Source organism: Corythoichthys intestinalis, chromosome 2 (genome assembly GCF_030265065.1).
Source record: "Corythoichthys intestinalis isolate RoL2023-P3 chromosome 2, ASM3026506v1, whole genome shotgun sequence".
Classification (NCBI taxonomy): domain Eukaryota; kingdom Metazoa; phylum Chordata; class Actinopteri; order Syngnathiformes; family Syngnathidae; genus Corythoichthys; species Corythoichthys intestinalis.
In genome coordinates, this window is record NC_080396.1 from 69,340,205 (window position 1) to 69,363,856 (window position 23,652).

Consider the following 23,652-nt stretch of genomic DNA (forward strand, 5'->3'; position numbering starts at 1 on the left):
GTGTGTGGAAGCAATCGCTATATTTATTTAGTTTTTTGAATCCTGCACGATGAAAATGAGTGACTTCCGGCAACAGTCTCGAGTTGAGAAAGAGGGCGCTGTGACGTGTACGGTAGAAGGAGTCCTCTTCACTATACAGCTGTACTGTTGTATGAGAAGAACTAAGGATTCAGCTGATTTTGCGGATTAATACATTTATTTTTCGCATCACGCCAGCCAAACGGCTGCAGAAAAATCTAGCTGTATGAGGGAGAGGCGTATGCGCCTTTTTGGAGTTTCAAAAGGTTCCCATTCACCATGGATATTGGCCAAAACAAGCCCTACTACTGTGGGACATTAGGACTTACAAGGAAGTGAGTAAACAACTTGTTTTGTATTATGTCAAATACTGGGATCATTTTAATACGGAGGTGGCTTGCATTTTGTGGCTGACGTGCTCCTTGTCACACATACCCCCGCCAGGCGAGCACTATACTTGGCTTTTGCACTCTTGGTGTGCCCGATGTTCTGTCAAATTTTCCACCCGATCAGAAATTGCAACTTTGTGTTAAAAATAGCCGCAAATACAGCGATTACAAAGTAAACACTACAAACTTTCTTTAAATAAAGGACTACTTACGTTTGATCATTGATAGGCATGTAAAAAGCTCTCCTCATGCATATTAGCTGCACGTTAGCTGCACAACAACTGCAGCCGCCCTCCTCCGGGGAACGAACTGTATATTGCTCTCCACTGGGCGGTTTGCCGATCAGCGAATACAATCGACAACCCAGTCGTCATGGCAAAAGTTCCGGGCTAGTTATGTGTGATTTTCCGCTTCGAATATTTTGAAACATCACTCGGTTCGGGTTAGCATGTCAGCTAGCTGTCATGCTTCTTGGTTTGTTTACATTCTCCGAAGCCGGGGAAGGGAAATGACATAAGCCCGATTTAGGTGTCATAAAATATCGTTCGGTAGGTGCGACAGTAAAGGTGAAGTCGACAGTTTTGACCATTATGGAGTAATTTTGCCATGTCGTCCTGAATAAGTGCAGTTTTATTATTTCATATTCCATTTAGCACAAGACTGTTATTTGTCATGACCATGCCATTTATTTAGCAATTGGGGAAAAATACTTAGATAAAAATTATACAGTATCTCATTGTATCCTCCTTATACAGTATCCTCGTTGTGAATAATTCCCCCTCGACGGGCTGACTGGTCCTTCTCAAGCCATTTATTTAGCTATTGGGGAAAAATACTTGGATAAAAATTATACAGTATCCTGTAAAAATATTGGAGTACAGAGACTGAAACAATGACATTTTGCGGCTCTGTTCGTCGCGTTTTCCTCGTTCTGAATAATTCCCCCTCAATGGGCTGAATAGTAAAACCGATGAGCCCATTCTCCTGCTGACGTCATCCACCTGTTGGGGACGCTAGAGCCCTATAATGGTAGGCGTGGCTAACCGGCAGATTAAAAGACTAATTTCTCGTCATCTGCGCTTTGCTTCATTGTTGTACTGTATATAGTCCAGTCGTCTCAAAATATGATTCTAATTCACACAATGCTATTTAAGACTTATTTTTCTCAAGTCGTATGCTCTTTAAGTATAGAGAGCCAAGGACGTTTAAATATTATCTTTACCTTTAAAGGGGAACTTTGAAGTAAGGTTGGCAACCATGTTTTTGAATAATATCAATGGCTAAACAATTATAAGCATATTTTCATTATTTTTTTGAACGCAACCCTTCCAGATTCTTTGTTTAACCCATAGCAACGCCCTTGACAACGAAAATGCTTTTCTTCGGCAATCTTCAGAAATCTTCGGAAATTATGTCACACCTAGACGTGCGAGGGAAGTCCACCATAGAACAGTATTGTTTGTTGCATTGCTTCTCGGTAAGATGCCACAGCGGTGTGTGGCGATGTTTTGTTCTCGCTCAAAGGAAAAGTTGTATGAGTGGCCAAAGGATAGCAGGGCACGTAAATGGACATCTTTCGTTCGCACGAAGCGAATGAATTTCACGCCATCATCAAGTAGTGTTCTCTGCTGCAAACACTTCGAAGATGCCTGCTTCCTTAACCGGTCTGCTTATGGTCAAGGATTTGCCAAAAAGTAAGTGTGATTTTTGGATAGATGACTGATGACTTTGTCAAAGCATAGCTGCCTACTGTTGTGGAATTGAACAGTATAAGCTAGCGACGTTACCCGAAAGTTAACTCGTGGCAATCCCCGATCATAGTTGTTGTTGCGTTCACTAGGTTAAGCGTGTTTAAATTGTGCGTCATCTACGATCGTGTCCGAAAGGGTTAATCCACTGTCAATCGGGAAACGGGTGTGGATGTGCATATAAACGGGTCGGCGTCGCGGTAATAGGCTTCTAGTTTGTGTTTTATGAGAGCCGCTGACAGCTGACAAATAGCATGTTGGTTTAGCGTAGCCATTGAGTCAATCTCGCAGCGAATCAGCGAGCGCGCAGGTCACGCAGTGAATCATGGGAAATGTAGTCTCGGGACAACACTGAAGTGGTGCTTTGTAATCTGTTCGCTTGTGTGAAAAAACTACATTTCCTCACGCCATTAGACGCCAATTCCTGCCAAGAGCTGTGTTCTAACTTTTCCATAAGAACTGCTCCATGTGTTAATAAAGAGACAAGGTTGTCAGCGCGTCGTGTGTTCGATACATTTGTAAACAAAAAGCTCATAACAAGACACTATGCACAATCCGTTTAAGAGACGCTGGAGTGGGAGGCGAGGAGGATATCGGCGAGAAGCAAAACTTCACGGTCGAATGTGGCGGCAGTCTGCTATTATTTTGTTTTCTTATTGTTGCCACAATAAAGTGGAGAAAGCCATCGAAGACTCATCTCCTTCTTCCCCCCCCCAACGTTTTTATATTATTATTTTATATGCACGAGAGCTGCCGGATCTGCCAAAATGAACATGAGGCCTGATTATTATTTTTTTAAACAATGTCATCAGATAGACAAAAACATAAAATTATGTGCAAATGCCTGCATCTTCAAATCATAAAAATAATAACAGCCTATATCTTACCAATGTTGTAATCTCGATGGTTCTTGTATCCATTCCATGTCAGGTAGTCTAGGCACAATGTTTGCATTCTGATTAGCGTCTGGCTAATACATGTTAGATCCAACATAAAATTCCAAGCTCCTCTTCTTCCTCCAACTCTTCAAAAACTTGGATCTCCTCCCTTGCGCACGGTCTATCGCTTATATCGCTGTTTGAATCATAGTTTGAAGGGCTTTGTATGGCGGCAGTATGTATGGAGCTGCCAACGCTGTTCCCGGTGTGACGTATCACTTCCGGGTTCGTCCCCTTTCAGGCTCGAACTTCGGAAACGCGATTATTTTGTCAAATATACAACATATAAATTTTTTCATGCTTTATTTGGTGGACAATGTTTAATTACTTTACTTGTGACCCTATTTGGCATGTGAAGAAATTAGTTCACACTACAGCTTTAAGAAATAAAATCAGATATTAAAAACTGATTTTCATGATTACCTTGGTTATCTTTTCTTGTTGTTGATGCTGATCTTAAACCTAAAATGGGGAAACTACTGTATGTAAAAATAAATAAAAATATAAAACTAAATACTGTAACTGGAAATAGTTTTCACAGCACTGTACTGTATGTAAAAGAGTTGACCACAATATGTATACATGACTGCTAGTACACAAGACGCGAAACACTTTTCCCCACCTAGAAATTGCCTATTTAAAATGTATTTATTTAGGTTTTTTATATTCTATTAATTAATTAAATTAAAAATTTGATTATCAACATATTATTCAAATAAAAACTTTTTATATCAACATTTGTGGGGGAAACTAAAAAAAGAATTCTACTTAAATTAATAATAAATATAACATTTTGAAAGTTTATTTATTGTAAAAAGTTAAAAGTTAATAGAAGTTTATTTATTGTAAGTTTTATTTTTGTTTGATGTCATGCATGTTTGAAAAAAAAAAAAGTAAATCCACTGGTTTACTTTTGAACACCTGTCACGGACGACAATTCAAACATGATTTACAGCAGCTATAAAATATAAACAACTCTTGAAGTCCATTTAAAATTAGTTTAAAAGTGTTTGTGTGGACTTTTTTTTTTTTTTGCGGGTGCGTATGTTGTATTCCGAGTTGTCCATTTACCTCGGTGGTGTCGGAGGTGGAGGTGTCGTTGCCATTATGTGACATGCGCACTAGTTGGGCGCTGGTCGTAGTTTGTTATGACAAGCCGAGGCCTTGATCCGTAATAAGAGTTTCTTTCTTTCTTTTTTTGTGGGGGGCTCATTTTTAAGAGGTAAGTCACGATGGAGGGTATGGACCTGGACGTGGACCAGGAGCTTACGCAGAAATTCAGTTGCATGGGCACTACAGACAAAGACATTCTCATATCGGAGTTCCAGAGGCTCCTCGGCTTTCAGCTAAACCCCGCCGGATGTGCCTTCTTTCTGGACATGACCAACTGGTGAGCCCGAGGACTCGACTGGCCTGTTTAGCTGAATCCGTGTTAGCAATAACACGCTTGCTAACTGATTACTTACGCGGATATATGACAAAATAATTATATATGTGTAAAAATACCGAGACAACCGCTACGCAAGATGCAGTATTTGTTATCTCGATTCGAAAGCTAGTTAAATAATTGTTTGTCATTATAAGCGAGAAAGAGATAGCAGACGCTAACTTTTGTTGAGAAATTTACGAACAGATTAATCCTACTCTGGTGATTTAATAATATTAATAATACGTATTGAATTTACGATACTGTAGTCCCACATTTATTTGTTCACACGTGTATAACGCTGTTATTTAATTAGACACCAAGGCAACAGTAACTTGAAATTGAACCATAACACAATGTTTTCCCAGAAATTTGTTATTTTAACCCCTTTCCCCGAATGCATTGATAGTGTTAAAACGGACAATTAATCTACGTTAAAATAAGAATGAAAAAAAAGTCGAGTTGCGAGTGCTTGATTACATAACTAAGCAGTCAAACAGAATTCCTGTCGTTAACCCGGACGAAATGTCATTTTAATGTCACGACGAGACAATCACCATTTACGCACTACAGAATTTGAGAGAAACTCTACAGTGTACTATGCATTGAGGCAAAATACGGATACACTTTTGCTCGGTCGTGCCAATATTGAACTGTGAACTCGCAGATGTCACGTGACAACGAGTGAGAGCTCCTCGCTACCAGTTTGCTAAAAATAAAATCTGCTGGGTTATCCATGGTGAGTATATCACGTGAAACAAGTACTCGAGCAGATATTTGGAGTGTCGTTTCCTCCAGTCAAAATTGATTTACGGGTATCTGTAACATTACTATTCCAAGCATAGATCATATTACATTTGATATTGATATAGAGTTTCCCCCTTTACAGATACTGTGACTAGGAGTGGGAACCTCAGGGCACCTCACGATACGATACGATTCGCGAAACAAGGCTCACGATAACGATTATCTCACGATAGCGCGATGCAACGATTATTGATATATTGGTGAGAAATTTTATACATGATGTTCTACAGTACAACTGTTGAAACGGAAAAAAAGATATTTCAAAATAGAAAAATACTGTTTAAGTCATTTATTAAACAGTGACACCTTTTCTGTGCAACATTGCTGTAAATTATAAATCTACTGCAAATTGTGCACCTGCACATATTGAGGAAACAAACCACAACCACTGATATCTCTTGGAGAGATCATGATGAATGGCACCCTTAATTTCTTTAAAGTTTTAAATCTTAAAAAAAAAAAAAAAGTAATAACAATGCTGTAGGTGTCAGTCAGCAGTTGAGCTTGGAGTGGGGCATTGATAAAATTGGTGGGTCTTCGTATATGACTTTTGTTGCCAAAAGCATTGGTTTGAGCACTTCCACCATCTGCTTCAGATTTTGAGATATCGGACACAGGAGTAGGCACGTGCCGGTTTCCGGTGTCACAGTTTACCATGGTATGAAAACGTCGCGGTTTCAAAACCACTAAAATTATCTGTCACACCGTAGTATACGATTCGCTATTATTTTTCATGTGTCAAAAATGCAGCCAAAAGTGGGGCGGCAGCGCTCACCCCTTCCCGTTTGTTGCTTTGTGTGTCAGTGACGCTATTCCAGCGAACCCAAAACAAAACACAAGGCGTACTTTTCTTCAATTTATTGAGCTCTCAAATTGTGGTAACTGAAATTTACAAAATTAATACATTTAAAACGTTGTACAATAGCATTTTTCCATGTGTGAGTTGCTTCAACTGATTAGCACCTTGAAAAAATTCACCAAAAACAAAACACATTTTCCTTTCAAATTCAAAATATAAACTAATTAAAAACTTACAAAGACGAATGTTAGCCTAGGCTTAGCTGGAAGAGCAACTTCGTCGAGGTTTTAAGTCTCACGAGTCATAACCGCTAAGCGAGAAACAAACTTGAAGTGGGAAAAAAGGATAGCGTCCAAGATCGCTAATTGCGACAGATTATCTTGCCCTAAGCACAAATTCACGTTCGCTGGACGAGGAGAGGTCTCACTCCCAATATTTTTTTCAGATGAATGCATTTGCCAGCATATTGGATTTGGTGAGTAACGGTTTCAATCCTTTTCATATTTTGCTGTATCACAAAGTTACTGCCGTTTGTTGCAACTTGCGTCGAACACTGCCAGAGCTACCCAAATCTCCAGTGAAAAAATAGCTCCCATTAAGTTAGCGTCAAGCTTGTGTATTTAAAGGTAATATAAAAGAAGAAATGCAAGCTTCTTTCTAATATCGCTGCACAAAATGCTCAGCCCGCTTGAGCAAACATTCGCACGCATGCGCACATCAGTTAAAAGCAGCGAGTACTCACTATTTTTGTTTTTACTGAGTTTTTTATGATCTTTTCATTCCCTCAAAAATACTTTTTGCATGTATTACCCTCCCATACTTTTAACCATTGTGTTTTTTGTGGTAGCTTTAAAGCAGTTGATCACATTAGTCACGTAGCATATTTAAACCGTCCTTATTTGATATAACTACATTTAAGTCTTTCTTAAAGTGATCCTCTAGTTTTAAGACAAGTAATTCTTAAAAGATACATCTTAGTATGAGTTACAGTGCCTTGCAAAAGTATTCGGCCCCCTTGAATCTTGCAACCTTTCGCCACATTTCAGGCTTCAAACATAAAGATATGAAATTTAATTTTTTTGTCAAGAATCAACAACAAGTGGGACACAATCGTGAAGTGGAACAACATTTATTGGATAATTTAAACTTTTTTAACAACTAAAAAACTGAAAAGTGGGGCGTGCAATATTATTCGGCCCCTTTACTTTCAGTGCAGCAAACTCACTCCAGAAGTTCAGTGAGGATCTCTGAATGATCCAATGTTGTCCTAAATGACCGATGATGATCAATAGAATCCACCTGTGTGTAATCAAGTCTCCGTATAAATGCACCTGCTCTGTGATAGTCTCAGGGTTCTGTTTAAAGTGCAGAGAGCATTATGAAAACCAAGGAACACACCAGGCAGGTCCGAGATACTGTTGTGGAGAAGTTTAAAGCCGGATTTGGATACAAAAAGATTTCCCAAGCTTTAAACATCTCAAGGAGCACTGTGCAAGCCATCATATTGAAATGGAAGGAGCATCAGACCACTGCAAATCTACCAAGACCCGGCCGTCCTTCCAAACTTTCTTCTCAAACAAGGAGAAAACTGATCAGAGATGCAGCCAAGAGGCCCATGATCACTCTGGATGAACTGCAGAGATCTACAGCTGAGGTGGGAGAGTCTGTCCATAGGACAACAATCAGTCGTACACTGCACAAATCTGGCCTTTATGGAAGAGTGGCAAGAAGAAAGCCATTTCTCAAAGATATCCATAAAAAGTCTCGTTTAAAGTTTGCCACAAGCCACCTGGGAGACACACCAAACATGTGGAAGAAGGTGCTCTGGTCAGATGAAACCAAAATTGAACTTTTTGGCCACAATGCAAAACGATATGTTTGGCGTAAAAGCAACACAGCTCATCACCCTGAACACACCATCCCCACTGTCAAACATGGTGGTGGCAGCATCATGGTTTGGGCCTGCTTTTCTTCAGCAGGGACAGGGAAGATGGTTAAAATTGACGGGAAGATGGATGCAGCCAAATACAGGAACATTCTGGAAGAAAACCTGTTGGTATCTGCACAAGACCTGAGACTGGGACGGAGATTTATCTTCCAACAGGACAATGATCCAAAACATAAAGCCAAATCTACAATGGAATGGTTAAAGAATAAACGTATCCAGGTGTTAGAATGGCCAAGTCAAAGTCCAGACCTGAATCCAATCGAGAATCTGTGGAAAGAGCTGAAGACTGCTGTTCACAAACACTCTCCATCCAACCTCACTGAGCTCGAGCTGTTTTGCAAGGAAGAATGGGCAAGAATGTCAGTCTCTCGATGTGCAAAACTGATAGAAACATACCCCAAGCGACTTGCAGCTGTAATTGGAGCAAAAGGTGGCGCTACAAAGTATTAACGCAAGGGGGCCGAATAATATTGCAGTCCCCACTTTTCAGTTTTTTATTTGTTAAAAAAGTTTAAATTATCCAATAGATTTTGTTCCACTTCACGATTGTGTCCCACTTGTTGTTGATTCTTGACAAAAAATTAAAATTTTATATCTTTATGTTTGAAGCCTGAAATGTGGCAAAAGGTTGCAAGGTTCAAGGGGGCCGAATACTTTTGCAAGGCACTGGATAATAATTTGACATTAAATCCCTCTTAATGTTTTCGTTTTAATAAAATTTGTAAAATTATTTTAACTGATTGTTCGCCATGGTTGTTGACGTCGCAGTGCTGTGACGTCACAAATCCTGCTGCCGGACTTCAGCGTGTCATTCATTAGCAACATGTCGTCGGTTCGTCCCTTCCAATTTGAACCAGAGCGGAAAAGTGAAGAGCAGGACAGCACTGTCGGTCGTTCACAAGACGAGCAGCAAAGGCGAAATGCAGAGCAAGAAATACCTGATGAGGCAAGAGTTGGGCTAAACTTCTGGTGTACTTGCGGCAAGTGCATCTCGATGACAACGGTGCGAGAGAGCGTATGTTGTCGAGAACTCAGGTTTTTGTCAGCAGATCTTCAAGGTGAGTTATTGCGTCATCAAACTCATTCCAATATAATTGTGTAGATTGTTAGCATCCAGAGCTGTCGTATGCTTTACATACAGTACAGGCCAAAACACCTTGGCATTCGTGCCTTTTTATTTTCTTGACCATTGACATTATAAACTCTCACTGAAGGCAATAAAACTATGAATGTGTGGCGATCTAGGGAAGGAGGCGGAGTATCAAACCACGGAGCTAATCCGCGTTGTTTTATTGACATTTAGGCTGCAAGAAATAGCAATGTCTGTCTGGCATGCGACCCGCGGGGAAAGTAACGTTATTTCCAGCTGTTCCCTTCACAAAGTACCCCCCCAACCACACAACGTACCAACATAATTTCCGCCGGTGAATTCTGTTATAACTTGCTACAAATGCACACGTGTGTATTGTGTACTTAGAAAAAAGGTGAAATAACTAAAAACGTGTAATATTCTAGTATCTTCAAAGTGGCCACCCTTTTCTCTGATTACTGTTTGGCACTCTTGCCATTCTCGCGATGAGCTTTCAGAGGGAGTCCCCTAAAATGGATTTTGACTTCACATGTATGCCATTCCGGCGATGAGAATTTATTGCTTTATCAATGGGGTTGGGACATTTGTGTTGCATTGAATGAATTGCATTGGACGTGCTTTGATCAGTTTGAGTGGCAGCATCACTCATATTAGCTGAATACTGAACACACACACTTACGGCCTGATGAACTGACAGTAGAGGTGAATTATTAGCTTCCTCTGTGACTAGCGGTACGGCCGAAGGTTCGCCTCCCGCTGTAGCAACAGGAGCGGCTTGGGTGCTTAAGAGGGCGGCCAGAGTGTCTCGTCCGTCTCGCTTCATTGCGCGCATTTCACTCGATATCCGCGCAGGCTGAGGCTTCTTGTGCGGGAAAATAGTTGGAACAGCATTTGGTTTTAGTCTGCGCTTATATCTAGCCGCTCGGTGAGATCTTTCATTAGTTGTCATCTACTAAAATCCTCAAACGCGGTAGGAGAAAAATGACGACAACAAAGCCTTGGTTGTTTGGAAAGATTTGCTTGTCTACAGGCATTTTCCCAAACCTTTCTCCTCTTCTTGTCAACAGGAAATTTGTGGAGACTCGCATCACTCTCCTTGTTTCCATTTGACTCGAAATTGCATCCATAAGCAGCACATCGTGGCATTTTACTTCGCGAGTTAAGCCAGTAATACACAGTTGTTGTACACACGCTACACGATTGGAAAAATATCATCTACGTCATCACTCCGCGCCCGCAGAACATGGCGCCAACTATCGGTCAAAATATGCACTAAATATTATAAAATATTTCCATTGATATAACATTTTATGTGTTTCTAACGACATATTTTAATACAAGAGAACAATTGTGGTTTATTAGAGCCTACATGTCTTTAAAATCGAGGATCACTTTAAGGCAATTTTTAGTACGTTCTGCCTGTATGCATCTAAACAAAACAAGTTGAGAGCACACGGTAGTACTTTGGGTGTCAAATTTGCCTCATATACAGTAGGACGCTTCGCCGATGTAGACATTTTGGCAAAACGCCGGAACATATGTCCTCCACACCGTTATCACCTTTTTAACCCCTGACCCATTTTCATGCCTGAACAACAAATATTAGCTACTTAATAGCTTTTGAGTTGAAATCCTGATTTTTTGTGTGTGTTGGAAGTATTGCGTGAATTAAAAAATATGAATTGAATGTATAGAAATTAAAAATGCAATAATTACCTATTTTTAGGATTTAGGCTACATTAATTATCATGCACATCATCTTATATATCTTGGAAACTATTCGAACCATTTTTATAGTTTATTGTATCAAAATGGCAGTAATAACAGTTTGTGTAGTAAACTAGATGGAAAGTGGTTCTCAAATAATATCAAATAATTTCATTCATGTAGGCTTGTTCGATATTCATTTTCATCCAGTTTAGGGTCCCGGTTTATTTTATATCATTCAACACCAAATGTCAACAAAATAATACATGCAAATTAAAAATGTCAATTACATTGCAAAACTTTACCTCAAGTGATGAAAGCGAAGCAGTGAAGAAATGCGGTGTCCACTTCGTCATCAGCTGGCAGTGAACCTTATTTTTGTTAGACAATTCTTGCATTCAGCAAAGTCCTAGTTCATCTTACTTCCTTTTTTGTTGGTGTAAAATCTAAAGTGTGTCCACATGTGTGATTTGTAGCTATATTTTTCTCACTTTTTCCTCCACCGTTCTCACGAAGCTTTATTTTTTTCAAACCACTTGGGGCTTCCTCTCTTCTTCTCTAGACGACTTGTGCGCACTTTACCTTCACCGCTACTCTTGAGCGCCCCTAGTGAATTGCTCAACAAACATTGAGCAGTTTATAGCATCCATACTCCATTGCATGGCCAATATGTCAAATAAAAGTATCGATACTTGGCGGGACCATATCGATAACCGATTGGGTTGCAAAATATCGCAATATATCGCTGTATCAAGATATTGTCACACTCTTAACTGTGACAACAGTCAAGTTGCAGATATCCTCCAGTTAACTCATCCATTGCGAGTGACAGTGATCAACATCAAATAAAAAATTTGAACTGGGACGTCTGGCATTGAGTGATCATGTTTAACTGCAACTAACGCCAATAGACGTTGAATCGAATTTGACTGGACAGAGTCAAAATGGATTGAACGTCTAGCACCAATCCGCAAACAGTGGCAGCCAGTGAGTTAATAACCAACCTGCAGCTGATTTTTTTATCTCCAAATTTCTGTTTGGTCACCTCTGGCCATAATATATCTGTTTCTTTGAATAATTAAGCACATTTATTGAATCATAATAGGCTAGGATTCCCGGAACAAAACTGCACTGTTGTGAAATTGTTGATTAACATTTAATTGCACATTGGTCACTGTTGCCACAGCTTGGATTCATTTTCATAGAATTGAACGCTGAATGCCAAAATGTTGGTTTATATAACATTTAATGCGGTTACTTTGTTCACTCTGTAAGCAGTCGAGCCAAATGTCAGTCCAATTGACTGCAATGGCTATTAAATTCCTATAACTGTGTGCTAATAAATAATGTGTAATAACCAACTTTTATAATAATCAACTTTTCTTTTTCAGGAATTTACAAGCAGCCATTGGAGCCTACTATGACTTTGAGAGTCCTAATGTCAACGCACCATGCATGTCCCTTGTTAAAGATGTGACGATTGGCGAAGGCGAATCAGTTCCACCTGACACACGTTTCACCAAGACCTGGAGGATACAAAACACAGGTAGAATCCAAACAACAGTCATTTGTTAACCACATAGTGTTTATTATTGTGTAGTAGGCGGGGGACTGGCCCGGGAGTCATTGAAAGACCGGCCCACTTCATGGACGATGTTGGAAGCCATCGTGCCAGCAACAGTAGTACCTGTACCTTGATGGAAAAAAAACCCAGCATTTGTTTTGGACAATACTTCATGCTTCAGACTTCGTGCCCTCAGTCCACCATGGATTTTTTTTTCAATTAAAAAAAAAAACAAATACCGATGAGTTGTCCCGAGCTGATCGCATAGTCTTACTCTCCCTCCCTCCTTCCTTCCCTGCTCTTTGTTTGTCAGGCAGTTCACTGGAGTTGTTTATTAAAGTTAACGATGATTGACAGATGTTTGGGTTTCATCTTGCCAGAGACTCGAACTTCAAAGCGCCGCATGTGTCAATCATCGTTTAACTAGTTAAACAGTTGCTGTGGCAACTCATTGTGTAAGCGAGCAGCTTGAGCAGATTTGACTCACTCAATGAAACATTCAATAAAGCCAAGCATTTTTGTACTACTATATTCTTTTTTAAAAATAATTAGGTGGGACAGTAACATGTTTAAACCTTATCATAATTATTACTTTTGAAGTTCTTGAAAACCATTTATTGAAATATATACAAAAAAATTTGGGGGGGAGATGGGCTACTTCGCGGTTTACACTTATCGCGATGGGTTCTGGTTCCCATTAACCACGAAAAAGAGTGATCACTATAATCATATAGTAAAGAATAACCCGAGCCCTTTATTAGCCTACAGTAAAATAATTACAATAGTGGAGTGATTTTAAAGCATGTAGTGATTTTACTGCAAACAGGTTATTGATACAATAAACTTTTACATGACTAAAACATTCATTAGAGAACTGTAACCTGATTAAAGTACACATGTAGGACTTTTAATTCAAATTTTGTAAATATTGATACAGGGAAAATGCATAGTTTTTAGTATGTGAGTAGTCAGAGAGGTCACTACTAATATTTACCAACCTATGCCAGAACTTATTCAGAACTGTTTATTTACAGTACAACAAAAATGAGAACTGTAACCAGATCAAAGTAAGCCTGTAGGACTTTTAATTAAAAAATGTCTATATGTTGGTACAGTAAAAATGCATACTTTTTTAAAGTATGGGAGTAGTCAGAGAGGTCTACTACTAATATTCAGCAACATTGGCCAGAATGTATTCAAAATTGGATTTAAAGTACCACAAAAATGAGAAATGTAACCTATCATCTACTAAAACGACCCGTTGCTCAGGGGAATCACTTAAGATTGTACTGACATGATGGAGCGGTTTTAAGATCAGGCGACTTTATTTCATTTTTAAATGATGACAATGGGGCGTGGCGTTCTATATTTTAGGGTTATGAGAGTGATTTTAAGAGTTGGGAACAACGCGAACGCACGGAAGTCAACTGCCTTGCCGCTCAGTCGAAATGAATTTACCGTAATGCTTGGATTACACTGTGCGCTAATTTTAGTGTCCGCTCATTTGATCACGAGAACACGAACGTCTGCTAGTTTGACCGCAGTTTCACGACCCTACTTATTTCCCCCGACACCGGCCAACAGACCCACCGGGCAAATCCGCGGTATCCCCCAATGCCAGTCCGCCCCTTGGTATAGGTGCAGAACACAAGAAATACTAGTATATTAATTTATATTTTTTTGAGCGCTCACAATAAACAAAGAGTTTAATGTACTTTACTTAATGCAGGGTACCCGCGGGTTATTAAAAGTATTAAAAGAGCATTGAATTTAGTTTTCCATTATTAAAGGTATTAAAAGTATTAAATTAGCTGTCGTAAGCCTGGAATTTTTTCACCGTGGTTTTAATTTTGAAGAACATCTCAGTGAAACCTAAATTATATCCGTGACGAATTTTTTTTTTTTTTTAATCCATAACGAAGATGACGCGTAGAATTTTTACAATGCACTGCACTACAAATCATAATGCACCTCGTGCGTGCGCGCTGTTAGCATCATTAGCATCAACATCACAACAGCAGTACAACAGTACTGTGTGCTAACGCAAGGAACTGCTCAGATGCCTTAGTTGTTATGTTCTACGAAAGCCTCAACAAGACAACCAAGTCCAAACAGTTGGACCAGCATGTGAGGTATTAGATCGGCGACGAAGTGGGTCGCAGTTTATGGGTCATGCGAAGGCAGTGGACCTGCTTAACATTTCAAAGTAAGTTGCCAATTTCTCCAATTAAAGTGTGTTAGATGCAAAAATGTATTTCTGCATGGTTTGCCTTTCGAATGAATGAATTTTGTAGTTTTAACTAAAGAGTTAGCCATGTTCAATGTGGTATTGGCAGGTGCACTAGCCTTAGCATGGATAAACCAGAGTCATAGATCCACCATCACCCTCAGATACACAACACGGTCGACACTGTTTTTGGAACGAGTGCGGGGTAACGTTGTAAATTGGCATTTGGAATATGAACAAAGTCGGGATGCTCACTAGAGCTGGGAATCTTTGGGCACCTAACGATTCGATTACGATTACGATTCAGAGGCTCCAATTCGATTATAAAACAATTATTGATGCACCCCCCTCCTTTTTTTTTTTTTTTCCAAATGTTTTGTACATTAGTTCCAAAATTGTTCAAAAATATTCTCAGGCTAAACCAAACTACTATTTCAGTATCAAGTTATTATATAGCAGTAAACAAATATACAAAAATAACAGTAAATAAAAAACTCCAGTCCCCATTCTGTATCAGCAGCTTTAAACTACATTCAATTAATTTAATGTTGTGAATCAACCGTTAAAGTTGTTAAAATTGCTCCCGTAATGCCATAATTTTTTCCATACTTGTTGTTTTTGGTTGTTATTGCTCGAAATAAAAATCAATCAAAAAACAAATCAATCAATTTCCCTTTTGTCTGCTTTCGACATGTGAAAGTTTTAAAACTATTTTAAAGATAGATTCAAGTCAATATTTTACCGATTTGGGAGTATTTTAGATAAAAAGTTAATTAGGTTCGCTTGGAAGGTTTGCTACAACAGCCTTGCGGGGAAGTGTACTGCTTTAAGATGGCGGCCGTTTACTAACGCCCGCATCTAGCTTTTTGTAGATGTGCTGCTAACGCTATCGAATCTATAATGCATCTAGTCCTATATAAATGGTATCTACCGTAACATTATGTGGATGTACTTTGTAGCAGCTTTTCGGCAGCAGTCAGGTATGTTGTTGTGTTTTTTATCTCGTGGCATGAGTTGAGCTAGAGCCGTGAGTTGAGCATTGGCATTACCCGAGGGGCCGGGTAATGAGAAGCATGATGTTCAGCTACTCTCGCTCCGTTCTTCATTGTGCTGGAGACCGCGCGGCGCGCTGAGTGTGTTGTACTTTCGCTTTACTTGGCATATTTCAGTAATCGGAATTTGGATGTTTGTGAATCGTTCTCGAATCTTCCACGGCCGAATCGCGAATAATCTAAGAATCGGAAATTTTGCACACCTCTAATGCTCACTATACATGCATAGCATGGGGTCAATTGGTTAGGGCAAAGATAGCGCCTTTAGTGTACATATGTTGGTCGGTAATTCATATTAAAATGGAATAAGGAATACAGTTGTCCTTGTGGATGCTGCCAATGCATTACTAAATGACATATTTCTTTGCCAATGTGATTTTCTATTAAGAAAAGGAGTTTGAAAAGTACCACTCCCGCCACGGCGACATGAAAAAAATGTAGAGCTCTTAATTTGGTCTTTTGCTGTATCTTTGTTAACTAAAAAAGATTATTTATTCCTGCACCAACTTAAACCCAGTGAAATCTGAAACCCTTACCTGTTAAAAATTGTAGCATGTACTCATTTAATTGCTAGTATGTAATAGACATAGGTTGTAATCTACACATGCTGTACGGTCATTATTATTACGGTGATTATGCTAACATTTAGGAGTGGGAACCTCTTGGTACCGCACGATATGATACGATTTGCGATACAAAACTCACGATAATGATCTGACGATACGATTATCGATACATTGGTCAGGAAATCATTCTAAGATATTCTACAAAAAACTAATAAACAGAAAAACAAGCTTCTGCTGTGAACTGGAATGAGTTTATCATTAGTAGACGTCCAGTCCATTTTAACTGGGAGGGTGGCAGCGAATTAACATTCTGCCAACACTCACTTTAAAAGGATTGAACGTCTATGGCCGGTAGTGGTAGCCAATGCCAGGCAATGAGGTAATTTTGGGCCATTTAAGGTCGTTCGCCTGTTTATTTTCAGTTACTTCCTGTTGATTTTGGGGTATTTTATGGGTCTCTTGTTGTTTATTTTGAGTTACAGAACAGGAAATGACCTGGGAATCACCCAAATAAATAGGCAGTGACTCAAACTCAACAGAAAATGACCTGTAAATGCCCTAAATTGAACAGTAAGTGACCTGTAAATGCTCTGAAAATAGGACAGAATGACTGTAAATGCGCTGGTTTCGAATGAACGAACGTTCCCAGTCTAAATGGATTGGGCGTCGAGCACCGTCAATTAGGGCTGCAGCGATTGATTATTTTAGTAGTCGATTAATCGATTAACTATTTAGTTCGAATAATCGAGTAATCGGATAAGGACCATAAAAATTTAAAATAGTTGAGCTGAGCCTCAAACGGTGCATATATATATATAAGAGGATCTATGTACAACAAAAACAGTTGGCTAACTTACATAGCAAAAGTCCGCTAGCTTAAATGCTATAAATTGCTAACGTGTTTTTGCAATGCTCTTAACAAATGTTTCAGACACATATTCTCACAAACAATGGCTAAATATACCAATAAACTAAATTACGAATGCATTAAAAAAACATTAACTTAAACAGAAACTTAGCTTATGTCGGGCTTAACAGGGAGCAGATGGATTCAACCATGTGAAATGATGTAGACAAGAGGGCCGCGTATCCATCCAAATCAATAAAACTAAATGCAAACACTTTCAAAACAAACCATTACAACACCACTTTAATTAAACGAATACTCGAAGCAGCCAAATTTAATTCAAATCTTTTTTCTAATCAAATACTCGAGTTAATCGATTAATTGTTGCAGCACTACCGTCAATGCAGCCTTAGAGTTAACTGAGACACTATTATGGTGGAAAATTTTGGTAGCAAATTGTTGGTTCATTTTTATTTTATTTTTTTTTTGACATTGACACCTTTTCAAAACGATATCTCGATTCTTGGCAGGAGCATATCGATAACCTTTTCGGATACAAAGTATCAGGATATATCACCATTTCGATAGTTTGTTACACCCCTACTAACATTAGTGTGTAGTTTGTTAGCCGCCTCCTTTTCTGATTAAAATTCAACAATAGTATGATAAATATTTGCGATACAGAAGGCAGATCAGGTGCAATTTCACTCAAAAGTAGATCGCGAAGCGCTCATCTAGCAACCCAAAAGGGATGGGGATGTTGTGTGCTTTAATATTTTGATCCTGATTGAAGTACCATTTTTGGCCACCAATTTTATATATGGCTTCTTCAACTAGTACTGCATTCATGTTTTGCAGGTACAGAGTCTTGGCCTCCTGGGGTTTGCTTGAAGTATGTAGGAGGAGATCAGTTCGGTCATGTAAACATGGTAGCGGTACGGTCTCTAGTCCCTCAGGAAATGACAGATGTGAGTGTACCAATGCAGAGCCCTGTCTCTCCTGGTATGTACCAGGGCCAGTGGAGAATGTGTACAGCAACAGGACTTTACTACGGAGGTATGTAAATTTTCTATAAACGCCATAATTTCTCATGTTAAGTATGCACTCCTATATTATTACTCATTCCTAAAATTGACCCCTTGCTTTATCACACTTAGTAATCCACATTGTTTTTTCACAGATATTATTTGGGTGATCCTGAGTGTGGAGGTCGGAGGCCTTCTCGGCGTTACCCAGCAGCTTTCGTCCTTCCAGGGGGAGTTCAACACCCAACCTCACCGCAACGTAGAGGGAAATTACAACCCCTTCGCCTCACCAGAGAGGAGCAAATGGTCCAACAGCAACACCACCTTACATCATGACGGCAACAATAAAGTCTCAGAGGAACACTGGCACGGCATGCCAAACCAGCCAGATCAGAATGGACTTTCACACAACTCTGTGGACATAGTAGCAAACAGCCTACAAAACAATCTGTCAATAGTCACATATAACCAGGTAAGCATGGCCGCAAAGACATTTTCACTGGCACTGTCACATTGGTGTTGTGCAACACTGCACCTCTGTCACCTCCAACCTTTAGAAAATACTGTAAATTTTGTTGCTGTTGGGTAAAACCAGTGGTCGTTAGACAAAGAAAAAAGCCCAAAATGTTACTCAAGTAAGAGTAGTCTTACTTCAAAATACAGGGAATCCTCGAGTTATATACCACTCTGGCCGCGCAAGTCGGATTTCACAGAAATTTACATAAAAATACTTTGTATAAAAAAACAAATACATTAAATAAAAATATAAGATGCTGTACTTACCATTACTGTTGAGAGGTGGGCGAAGAGTTAAGGTTTACTATGCAACTGAAATCACAGAACACAACTATTGTGACACCAACAAAATGAAACAAAAACAGTTTTATCGCTCTGGCCACCCCTTCCACTAATTACTACAGTAGTAAATGTAGTAGCAGAAAAAAAGCTGGAAACATCCACATTACAACCTGAAGCATAAATTTAACCCAATTTGTTACATTTCTGTCCTTTTTACTTTACGTGACCCAGAAGTTTGGGTTCATGGACTTCAACTTTGAACACAAAACTGGCTTTTGACGACGAGCAAAGCGTTTTCGCGCAACAGTTTAACTTTGGTTTTATTTCTTATTTATTTCTTATTTTTACCAATGTTTGTCGGTCTTTCTCTCCTTTCTCTGATTTCACGCTTTGATGCTCACGCTGCTCTTACTTACACAATGAGTGTCCACAGCACACTACCACTAGTGTTTAACAAGCTAAACGATGACTGAAACATGTGCAGCTTTCATGGTAGAGCTACCAAGCTTTTCTGGAAGAAAAGCAGCAGGAGAGAGAGTGAAAGGTTGTACGAGCATGAAGGAAAAAACAAATTAATTTTATGAATTAAAAACGCGATCCTCTTCACCCGATTCCGATCCTCCGAAAAATAGCGCTATCGGCCCGATTTCTGATCATGTGATCGGATCGGGACATCCCTACTTGGCCAAGATTGCACTTTCAAAAGACCATTAAATGTGAACGCAAAATAAAAGTGTTTCTTTGAACTATGTAGGATTGCACTTTTCATTTAAAAATATATTAAAATACCTGAACTTAGGCTCAAACGGTATTTAAAAAATTAATAAATGAGGATATAAATACAACAAAAGAACATTTAACTAATGTGCATAGCAAAAGTCCACTGGCTAAAATGCTATAAAAGGCTAACATTTTTTTTTTTTACAACACGCTTAACAAATCATTCAAACACCTATTCATATAAAAAACAGATAAATATACCCACAAACTAAATTACCAATGCATAAAAACAGCTTATAGCTTATGTTGATCTGAAGAGGGAGCAGCTGGATGCAGCCAGGTTGAATGAGTTATGTCATATTCACTGTTGCCGTTAGAGGGCAGTGTATCCACCCAAATCAATGAAACTAAGTGCAAACACTTGCAAAACAAACTATTACAACGCCACTCTCATTAAACGAATACTCGAAGCATCAAAATTTAATTCGAAACTTTTTTCTAATTGAATTATTCGAGTTAATCGATTAATATTTGCCGCACTAGTGAAATCTAATATGTAGAATAAAGAGGGGAAATGTAATGACTCTAGTTTAGCCCAAGATAGCGTAGTATGAGTAGCATTTCTTCATCACAAATCTACTTAAGTTAAAAGTATGGCTTGGTAAACCTTCTCTTGGAAGTACATTTTTCTCCAAAAGGTACTCAAGTAAATGTAATGGAGTAACTTCATTGCGTTAATACCCATGCTGCTTCACCTTAGTGTGAACACACACATTGCTCTTCTTTGTAATTGTTACTCATTAATAACCAATTAAAAAAACGTTGAGTTGAATGAATAACTCTCGAAATTTTCAAATAAACAACAATAGGTTAATGGACAGCAATTGAAAAAATATATTTGTCAACTTAAAATATGTTTGTAGCACATTATCCAATTCATCAATGGGTTCTAAAAATATATATAACATTGTAAATGAAAATCCTTGCTCTATCCATTTGATGTTTTGTAATTGTTCCTCCTCTTTGCAGGGTTTACAGGAGCCTTCCCATTTTGGTCATTCTTAAACCGTGGGACTTTTTTTTTCTTTCTTTTTTTCAAAAAGCTGAAGTAATAAAATCCTCTGCCGCCTACCTCGTCAATAGGAGAAGGAAGAGGCTTCATCAGTTGCTACAGGAGCGTCTGGATTCACTTTATGCAAAGCGGCTCTCCTTGCATCGGCACCCCTGAGCAACGAAGGTCCCTAAATTTGGCTCCATCAACATCGTAGAGCCGCTGTATGCTTGCGTGAATACAAACTTAAAAAGAAGCACTCTGAGTCTTTTGAGTGATCAATCTTTTTCATACGATTTAGTTGTCAGAGTGCAAAGTTGCGTGTATTTATCAAGTTGTGCGTGTATTCTCGTGAGTGTTTGTACAAGTTGAAAGAGAAACTTTGGAGGAAAAGCCATTTATTTTTGCCAATTTATTCTCCAGTTTCTGCCCTGAGTCCCTCGTAAATTTCCCTTTTTAACAAAGAATAATTGTGTGGCCATTTCTCAAAAGGAAGTCTTATTTTCATAACACACAGAGAAATCCTCCGCTGACGTTCTGAGTCATCGCTGAAATAAAATGCACTACAACTATGCTCCACTCGAGGGTGTCATATTAGCTTCAATGAAATAAAAGTACTGCATGATAGCCACCCAAACAGTCTATATCTGGGTTTCCAGCAAGGGCGTAAGTTTGGTCTCAACATTGGTAGTGACAATATAACAGTACAACCTGCATGTACACTTTTTGCTGGGGACGGGACATTAATAAGACCAAACAAGATTGGGTGAACGGGGCAAAGGGCCACATCTGTCATGAATTTGAGCCTAATTAATTGATAGGCTAAATGATCAATGCAAAATATATCTGTATCGACTAATAATAGCTTTTACGTGCATTATTTCAGATGATACACTGTTCGATTCAAACCTTTGTTTACAAAAACTACTAAAGAAATATTTTGAAAACATCCAGAATAAATGTTTGGTTTTTACTAGCAAACATAAACATAATGAAAATAATTCACTTAATAGTGGTAGGGTCAATTCTATCCTTACAACATATGGGAAGGCAATCTAAAGTCCCTATATAACTCAACTTTTTATATAATGCAAATAAGGTTGCTTAAAAGTGGGTGGGCACAATTTAACGTCCTGAAAAGTTTATAGTGTTATGTCCCTACCGTCCCTATGCAAACCTACGCCCTTGGTTTCCAGCCACATATGGATTATTCATTTTTCTTAAGGCGTGTTTACACATTTATGTTTCATGCTGTCAAACCCAAATCTGTATCAGGACTAAACTGGAAAAAAGCTGGTCATGTGTGATTGAACCGAAAGCTGTTTTGCTGTGTGTAATTAAATTGGGTATCAAATTAATAATCACGTGCAAAAGTGCACTATTAGTTCATTCGCTGCCAATACTGTGGCAGTTCTAAGGTTGTATTACTACAGCCCAACCATAAATACTCGATCTAATCTGTAGATAGTTTTTGAATAACCTTCCATGTTCTACTCAGGCGTTCATTCACCTTGCATGCATTTTTGGGAATGTGAGAGGAAAGAAGAGAAAATCCATGAGATTTTGTGGAACAAATGCACAATTCACAGTAAAAAGCTCAGATTCAAATGTATGTGCTCAGAAGAAAACCATACACGTCACCGTGCTGCCTTCGAAACAATATGTATGCCGTTTTAAAGTCAACACTATCCTAATCATGTCTTGGCCATACCATCTGAGTTATTGCATGATTAAGCGTAATTCCCCAGTGATGAAACCAATTAACCCATTATCGCATTGGACTGCAGTTTGTATGAATTGCAATGCTGTTGATGTGTCATCAGTGTGAATGCCCTAAAAAAGAAAAAAAATATTGCACACTATGTTTTGAATGTAGTAAATGAATGTAGAGAAGGGAAAACATTTGGCAAATATTTGAATTACCCTAAAGAAAAATTTCTGTTGAATACTACTCTGCTTCTTGTTTTTCTTTTACTGCTCTGCTTCTTGTTGTTCTTTTGCTAGATTCAAACACCAAACAATCCCACTGACACTGAGGTTGTCCTCATTTTTTGTTAGTTGCTGCAAATGTCGTAGCAGTGAACTGGCTGATCTATGCACTGATAAACATGACCTCCTGACTGAAGGCCCAGCGTGTATACATGAGTGTCCATGTGTATTTCCACAATTGATTCCTGAAGGGCTAATTGACTCAGTCTGTCAATCAGCCACTTTTAAGAGTGTGTTAACTGGCAAACATGGCAGCCGATACTGTAAACACAAACGTAGGTGAACTTTAAAAAATACCATCTAAGCATGCCACAAAGATGAAAAAAAAAACCTCCCAGGTGGTTATAGAGCAACACTTGTATCAAATTGTTTCCAATGATGATGATGAATCACACAGCAGCATGTTTGTGAGTGAGGGAGTGTTCAAAGCTTTTCTCTTGTAAGTTTGATGAATGTTTTTATGAATAAATCATTGAAAACTAAGGTTTTTTGTTTGTGTCAAATGTGGAACGCTGCTTCACATTAGAATGAACACACAAATAAAAGCGGCATTGAAGATGAAAAAAAGTAGATCTTCTCTTTTCACAGGTTCTTTCATTATCTCAATGAACAGGAAATGCTGACACACAACTCGGGAATAAAAAGAAAGCAATCATCCCCTTAGCTGAATAGTAAATACATTTTTTTAAGAAATGAATAATTAAAAGCTGGCCGGCCAGGACAAATATCCTCAAGTGCCACACAATTTTTCGAGAAGATCTGCCCCGGCCTTTCATCGCATACACTTTTTGTTATTCCAAATGTGAATAGGCAGGACCCCATGTTCACCCATCAAGTGGCTCACAGAAAGTCATTTTACTAGACAGCTGTGTTATCTGTTTATGACCTTGCCTTAGAGAAGAAGCACTATCTTTTCCAGATAAAGTCAGAAGAGAACAATACA

At 38.8% G+C, this 23,652-nt stretch overlaps 1 protein-coding gene across 2 annotated transcripts; it reads left to right on the forward strand.

Moving 5' to 3' along the window:
* Positions 1 to 4,176: 4,176 nt before the first annotated feature.
* LOC130912343 (protein ILRUN-like) lies at positions 4,177 to 23,205 on the forward strand. 2 transcript variants are annotated; one of them, XM_057830377.1, is made up of 5 exons: positions 4,177 to 4,483; positions 12,262 to 12,416; positions 17,985 to 18,182; positions 18,307 to 18,623; positions 20,773 to 23,205. In XM_057830377.1, the coding sequence occupies exons 1-5, from the start codon at positions 4,326 to 4,328 to the stop codon at positions 20,779 to 20,781; spliced, it is 837 nt and encodes a 278-aa protein (XP_057686360.1). In that variant the 5' UTR covers positions 4,177 to 4,325; the 3' UTR covers positions 20,782 to 23,205. The 2 variants fall into 2 exon arrangements, with proteins under 2 accessions (XP_057686360.1, XP_057686358.1); XM_057830375.1 differs by having other exon boundaries at positions 20,699 to 23,203.
* The last annotated feature ends 447 nt before the right edge of the window (positions 23,206 to 23,652 follow it).

What these genes read in the sequence shown, in the direction of transcription:
- LOC130912343 (XM_057830375.1), top strand. Translation starts at nt 4,326, where the DNA reads ATGGAGGGTATGGACCTGGACGTGGACCAGGAGCTTACGCAGAAATTC. An exon ending in CTGGAGGATACAAAACACAG is followed by an intron (nt 12,417 to 17,984) that starts GTAGAATCCAAA and finishes CATGTTTTGCAG; the next exon opens with GTACAGAGTCTTGGCCTCCT. An exon ending in CAATAGTCACATATAACCAG is followed by an intron (nt 18,624 to 20,698) that starts GTAAGCATGGCC and finishes TCCTCTTTGCAG; the next exon opens with GGTTTACAGGAGCCTTCCCA.